Source organism: Clinocottus analis, unplaced genomic scaffold (assembly GCF_023055335.1).
Source record: "Clinocottus analis isolate CAN_PGR_092001 unplaced genomic scaffold, fCliAna1.0.p SCAF_2, whole genome shotgun sequence".
Lineage (NCBI taxonomy): Eukaryota > Metazoa > Chordata > Actinopteri > Perciformes > Cottidae > Clinocottus > Clinocottus analis.
In genome coordinates, this window is record NW_027175931.1 from 13,964,123 (window position 1) to 13,971,622 (window position 7,500).

At 41.2% G+C, this 7,500-nt stretch overlaps 1 protein-coding gene across 1 annotated transcript in view; it reads right to left on the reverse strand.

The window, feature by feature from the left end:
• Positions 1 to 7,500, reverse strand: part of si:ch211-137a8.2 (uncharacterized protein LOC777613 homolog) — a 54,368-nt gene that overhangs the window by 7,752 nt on the left and 39,116 nt on the right. The window contains exons 7-10 of the mRNA XM_068584067.1: positions 6,679 to 6,808; positions 6,407 to 6,508; positions 6,167 to 6,264; positions 3,123 to 3,350 (exon numbers count right to left, since the gene is read on the reverse strand). Coding sequence (XP_068440168.1) covers positions 3,123 to 3,350; positions 6,167 to 6,264; positions 6,407 to 6,508; positions 6,679 to 6,808 — 558 coding nt within the window. The remainder of the gene's footprint in view (positions 1 to 3,122; positions 3,351 to 6,166; positions 6,265 to 6,406; positions 6,509 to 6,678; positions 6,809 to 7,500) is intronic.

Below are 7,500 nucleotides of genomic sequence, written 5' to 3' on the forward strand. Positions count from 1 at the left end.
TAGGCTTCGTAGGTGCTGTCTTTGGATGCTATGTGTATTATATCAGCTCCCTCGTCCTCCACAACGCTAACAGGCTACACGCAGTCGCATCCATTTAGCTTTGAATGCAGTGAGTTTGTTCTTTGTTGTGGTGTCCATGTATTTCTGTCTGAAGTCATCCATTCGTGTCTGGCTATGACGAGGGGGCGCAGAGTTAGCATCAGCTGTGTGCTTGGCCATCGAGGGTATTTCAGACTGGATAGCTACGATGATAGCTCAGCTCACAATGACTCATATAGGGCTGAAACAACGAATTGATAAAATCAATAAAAATTGATTATTAAAAAAGTTGGCAACGAATTTCATTATCGATTCGTTGTGTCGCGCGATTATTACGCCGCTCAATAAGTCGCGGAGATGTTTGAGTATTGAACAAAACAGTTGAGGAGCGGAGTGCCGCAGACAGAAGGTCCCGGAGCTTCTGCAGCGTGCTGTACCTTCTCGTATATCACTGTATTGCGTGTACATTAACTCAACTGCTAGGCTAACCGTTGTTGTTAGCTCGCTAGCTAGTCGTTCATTCTCCGTGTTTGAGCCGCGCTGTTGGGTTAGATAACGTCTTCGTTTTAAAATACCGCGGAGGCTTCAAGAGAAGCAACGCGTAAACATCTCCTCTGAGGTGCAGAACGCAGACCTGCGTTCAACAGTCTGATATAATGTGGCTTCATGCAGAGGAAGTGTTGCTGAGATTTGTAGTTCCATATCTAATGAACAACCTTTGTTTAGATGAAGTGCAGTCCTTAAGTTATTCGTTGATACATTGAGTGTTACTTCTGGAATATCATCTCTTGTTCTCTGAGTTCTGAGTGTGTACGTCTGTGAGTGTGTGTGTCTGCGTGTCTGTGAGTGTGTGTTTGTGTGAGTGTGCATGTCTGTGAGTGTGTGTGTCTGTGCATGTGTGTGCATGTGTGTGAGTGTGTGCGTCTGCAAGTGTAGAGAACAAGTTCTGACAAATCCTGTTAAGTTTTCTTATTTGTATTTCTTCATTTTTTTATAAATTCTTTATTGTTAAGATTTGTTGCATTGTGAATTTGCACAGTTAGTTCTGTTTTTGTAATAAAAGGTTGCAAATTAATGCTTTAAAATTATTATTTTTTTATTCGATTAATCGAAAAAATAATCGACCGATTAATCGATTATTAAAATAATCGATTAGACTCTTAACACTTCGGTCTTGTCAAGGGAACCATCTGAAAGTAAACTTTCCATATATCAGCGAGTTATCATTCATTTTGCAGTATCGCGCTCCCCATTTCAACCCGTAACGTTAGCCTAGCTTCCAAGCACAAACGGCGTGCCTATTGTTTTGCTTCTGGTTGAGCTAAAGCCGGTTAAAACTACATCCGGTGTTGAAAAATGAAAATACCTGCTTTTCCTGTGATTGAGTGTTTTCACTGTGTTTGAGTCGTCTTAGGAACCCTAAATGAATTCCAATACTTGTGTTTATTGTATGGATTTGTTCAGCAAAGTATTGGGAAAAAACTGTATATCTGCAAAAAAAGACTTTTAAAAGATATTTTGATTGTAACTAGGGCTACAACGACGAATCGATAAAATCAATAAAAATCGATTAAAAAAGTTGGCAACGAATTTCATTATCGATTCGTTGTGTCACGCGATTATTACGCCACTCAATAAGTCGTGGAGTTTGAGTATTGAACAAAACAGTTGAGCGCAGCTTGCTAGCTAGTCGTTCATTCCCCGTGTTTGAGCAGCGCTGTTGGGTTAGATAACGTCTTCGTTTTAAAATACCACAGAGGCTTCAAGAGAAGCAACGCGTAAATATCTCCTCTGATCTGCAGAACGCAGACCTGCGTTCAACATTCCGATATAATGTGGCTTTGTGCAGAGGAAGTGCTGCTAGGATTTGTAGTTCGATATCTCATGAACAACCTTTGTTTAGGTAAAGTGTAGTCCGTACATTATCCGTCAATACATTGAGTGTTTACTTCTGGAATATCATCTCTTGTTCTCCGAGTTTGTACGACTAAAGAAAGATTCGAATTAATACCATTATGTAAACACACTGTGTGAGCGTGTGTGTGTGTGTGTGTGTCTGTGAGTGTGCATGTCTGTAAGTGTGTGTGTGTGTGTCTGCATGTGTGTGAGTGTGCATGTCTGTGAGTGTGTGTGTCTGCGTGTGTGTGCGCACGTGTCTGTGAGTGTAGAGAACAAGTTCTGACAAATCCTGTTAAGTTTTCTAATTTGTATTTCTTTATTTTTTATAAATTCTTTATTGTTAATATTATTTGCACTGTGAATTTGCACTGTTAGTTCTGTTTTTGTAATAAAAGGTTGCAAATTAATGCTTTAAAATTATCATTTTTTTCTTCGATTAATCGAAAAAATAATCGACCGATTAATCGATTATTAAAATAATCGTTAGTTGCAGCCCTAATCGAAACTATGAACATCCAGGATGATATCAGCCAGATTCCCCTAAACCGCCTCCTCGAGCGGACACCTTTTTGGAAAGATTACGACATTAAGAATCGGAATCTGCAACAAAAATCACAATAAAACAAAGCCTTGGCCTCTTTGGAAGGAGTTTCAGTCAAAAAACGTGTTGTAAAAATGACGTATTTTATGTCAAAAAAATTGTCTGAATGGGGCATGCTGGGACTTAAAATAGATGCGGGAGGATTTTTGCGCACTATTTCCAAAAGGTTAAAGACAAAAGTACAACATAACCATATTTACCCTTTAATTACAATTAATTTGGCCACACTACATTTATATTTGAATTGTATTTCAAGATTAGTGAAGGTTTTATTTTTGAGAAATTGTAGTGGGAGAGCAAAGGTGGAAAGATTCTGTTGTGACGTGACCTGCTCTTTGATCAGGACATAATCAGCCCGGCTGGGGTTGCATTATGGGCCCTCATGAAGTCTATAATATGAGATTGGTCAGAAATATGGCTCAATGTTTTTTAAATATTGTTATTATATTAATTGTTTAACTAATTGGTAGGCACTAAAATATAACAAAATGAACATAAATGAAAACCACCACAAAAAAAGAAGACAAACACTACATTTGAGAAAGGAAATGCATCTCAAAAGTGTGAATACAGGTGACTTTACTTCCAACTGCCCGTCAGTCTGCACAGCTTTGGAACAGGAAGTCGTCCTCTCTAGAGGAGTGGGTCCTTGAACGCCCAGCCACGCCCTCACACGCCCGCCGTCAAAGCAGACTGGCTCATCATGTCTGTCAGGAGTCGAGGTCCACTGTTGTCCTGTTGGCCGTGTCCTGCCCCCCTGCGTTGGTGAGGGGGCATTGGGGTGTGCGTGGCCAACCCAGCCCTCCAATTGCTGGACAGAAAACATATTAAATTAAATGAATTATGAAAATGAATCGTTTTGCTCCGGTTACCTCCCGATGATCCAACCCATTCTTCTTTTATTTTGTTGGCATTATTATGTGGAAATAAACAAATTTCATAAATCAGACACCAAACCTCCAAGTAGGAACTCAGACTTCCTATTTTCCAAGCTACTCCGGCTTTGGTTCATTTTAGATTTTCACTGTGGATCAGTGGTAGAGCTTCAATCAGAGGATCAGGGGTTCGATCCCCGGCCAGCTAGACCATGTTGATGTGTCCTTTAGTAAGACACCAAATTGCTCCCCAATAATAATAACATTGACTCTTCAGATGGCTTTCATCATCAAGATGATTCTCTTCAGCAGATTAGCAAGTGAGAAGTCCTCTGCAATTTGGTCAGAATCTAAATCAAAGCGCTGCTAACCAAAAACCTCAGTTCATCTCAGGATTTTTTGCTATTTAAACATTTGCTGGATATTGCATATGCAATAAATATACGGTTATGGAACATCAAAACAACTTTGCAATATAACCATACTAGTATTGGTATTTACTTTATATGCCAAACTTGTGAAGACGATGTCCTCTTTTCACATGCATCATCCTTCTTTCTACTTGCTGAAAAAAAAGGGTCCTCAACAGGCAATTTAGTTGCCTTTAGTTAGGCTCTTTAGTTGCATCCAGAAGGCATGAAGCCTTCAAACAGAGATGTTAAGACAAAAACTAAATACAGAAGGACAACACAAGTGGGCGCACACTTTGATGTCTTTGTTGGGACACTGTAGCTGTAATCAAATGCTAATTCAGTTGTACGTGTGTCTCTCTGTTCTTCTCTCTTCGAGTTGGCTTTGGGGTTCACTGACAGTGCAACAATGTGTGGGAAACAGACAGGGTGAGAGAGCTAGAAAGAGAGAGGCAGAGAGAGAGACAGCAAGAAAGAGAAGCTGCAGGCTAGAAGAATATACTCAAATGACTTCAGTTTTCCGTTCACGTCTCTGTTCCCCCCCCCTGAAAAAAAATCATGGATGCTGTCTTTTCTTCTCTCTCTTTTTTCGTCTGTTCTCCAGTTTACCACACACACACGTTCCGATACACCAGCAATCTGAAAATGTTCTCCCTCGCTGTGTCGGCTTTATGGGCTGGTTACAACACTTCACCTCTTCTCTGCTGAGTCATTGTGTGTGTGTGTGTGTGTGTGTGTGTGTGTGTGTGTGTGTGTGTGTGTGTGTGTGTGTGTGTGTGTGTGTGTGTGTGTGTGTGTGTGTGTGTGTGTGTGTGCGTGCGCGTCAGATAGACAGACGGATGGAGCTCTGGGCCATGTAGCATCTGGGTCAGGGCAGAACAACAGAAATAAGAAGAAAAACATCTTGTAAGCCAGTCTGATGTGGCTTCTTCTTTGTTTGGATTTTACACAGAAATAAATACATAAATTCATTCACAATTCATTTTTAGCACCTCTTTCTGATCAAAGCAATGCCGTCTAAATCTTAACAGAGTTAATGAGAAGACAAAACGAATTGCATATTAAACGTTGCTCCTATGTGTACAACTGAAATTGACAATTTGTTTGGGAATGCGCCGCCACAGAGAGAGGCACAATACCAGCGCACAGGATGTGTGGCAAAGAGCATATTCCATATTAAAACCATCAGATCTGAGGCTCATGTTTTATTCTACAAAAACAGTTCACGTTGCAGAGTCAGAGGGGCCCAGCATCTCTTTTGTATCCCTCTACACACACACAATTATTTTCTTGATGCATCGATTTGTTGTTTGGTCCTATAAAAAGGAGAAAATGCCACGTGTGTTTCCAAATGCCCAAGAGAACATCCTGAAATCGTTTAAGTTTACAGTGAGGAGGTTTTATAACCCAAACAGATTATACAAAATATATACAGTGGTCCCTCGTTTATCCTGGGGGATACGTTCCAAAAAATAACCCGCGGTAGACAAAATCGTAGTCAGCTTTATTTTTTACCATTATTATACATGTTTTAAGGCCGTAAAACTCCTAACCACACACGTTTATACACTTTTCTCAGACAGGTATTAACATTTTCTCACATTTCTCTCTTATTTAAAACACTCAAAGTTTTGCGGATTTAAAAAAAAATAAGCCCGAACATGTTTAACAAATTTCATTTTAATGGTCAATCTACGAGGTCCTCTGACCGTCCCTCTTTGTCCGGGCGCTGCTCCGCTGACTTTTTATCCGGACGTATTCTGTACCGGACGTATTCTGTACTGTACAGGAGACGCTGCACGGAGAAGATTGATTGACAAGGTGTACAGTACAGTCCCTTAGCTGATTGAGGGCGCAGAACACAATGCGCGTTCATACTGTGCGCTGTAAAAAAAAAAGCAACAAAAAAAAATCCGCGAAACAACGAGTCCGCGAAAGGTGAACCGCGTTAGAGCAAGGGACGATTGTATATCAAAATAGTTGCCAATTAATTCAATTATGAATAAATTGATTATTGTTGCAGTTCTAATGCATTCTACCTAGTTGATGTTTGGAGGCCCAGCAACGCCAAAATGAAAATACAATTTAATATAAACATTATAATTAGATCTTGACTTGAGATTTGGTTTTATTTTTATTTTGACATTCATACTTTATGACCACTGTTGGAGAGCCAATGACTGCTTCCATTGTTGTGTATAATGGACACCAAAAGAGCTTGAAACTTTTGCTGATGTGTTTTTCATGTCCATCTCTTCTGCTTTTCCATCATATTGATGTATTCATTTATTACATTTACTTTTTTTTTCATCTGAAAGACAAATGAGTTTGTTAGAACTCACCAGATGTGCTTCCTGATTGGTGATGTCGTTGCTGTCAGTCTGAGAGCTGAGCGAGCTGAGGTAGCTCAGCCTCTTCCCACCATCTCTGTGACAAAGACCTGCACACACACACATGCACACACACGGTGTTAGATCTGAAGCGACTGAGGATCGATAGCGAGACAACAAGAGTCAAAAGTAAACACAAAAATACCAAAGACCTCTGCGCCGTCTTTTAGAAAATGATCCGTCACTTCCTACCTGTGTTGGCACTGAAATACGACGTGTCAGAGTGGGAGACAGAGTGTCCGATATCAACGGAGGGGTCCCACTCCAGCCCCAAGTTCTCATGGGCAGGAAAGACTGGGGATAGAGGAGGAGGGAGGTAGACGGGTGAGGAGAAGGCCAGGGTGGGGTAAGCCGAATGGATGGTATCGAGAGAAAAAAGGGAGAAACGGTGAGCACTTGACTAATTATTGTACATTTATGATGGATCTTATACCTTTACTTCAATGTTTATTATGTTTGTTTACCTTTGGGGTGGTTTGTAAAGACAGGAAGGTCCAGGTGGGCTACATTAAGTGCCCCCTCTTCCTCTAATAGAGTCTCTGAAGGACAACCAGAGTCTGTAGCCTGAGACAGAATCCAGTCATCCTCGAACACCTGGAGGAGGAGGAGGAGGAGGAGGAGGAGGAGGAGGATGAGGAGGAGGAGGAGAGCAAATTGATGTACGGTGGTGGAGAAAGTTTGTGCGCGATACAGAGCGCAGAGGAGAGGGGAAGTGTTTACGCGCAACCACGTAGAGACAGAAATGTCAAGTTGTCGTGTAGATCCCGTCAATAAAATACGGCCTTTACTTTGTTAAATAACAGAACAAGGTGTAGACCTAGGGGGCATTCCAGAAAGCGGGTTATGTGGAAACTCAGTAAGTTAACCCTGAGATAAGGGAAACTCTGAGTTAACCCTTCCAGAAAGAGAGGTAACTGAAACTCTGAGTCAATCACCATGGTAACAGATTCTGTGAACATAACCTGCTCGCTGGCAGGTTTTCTACAAGAAACCCAGAGTTTCTACCTGTCTCCTGTCTCTAATTTACCTATTGAACTATTTCCGCTCTAATGCAGTCAGACGTAGATGTCAGATGTTCACTTGGGAAGACGTTGACGTTTCACCAGCACAACCAGCCTTAACATCCCAACGCTCAGCATGTTGGTCGTCGAGGGAAGTTCAAGTGAAATGCGTCAAACCAGCCTCACTGAACAACAAAGACCCCTCACTAAGTCTGCCTGTGACAAGCTGAGTAGCACAGTTGCGGAATGAATATTGTTGAGGATGAGGGGTTCACCAAAGTTTTG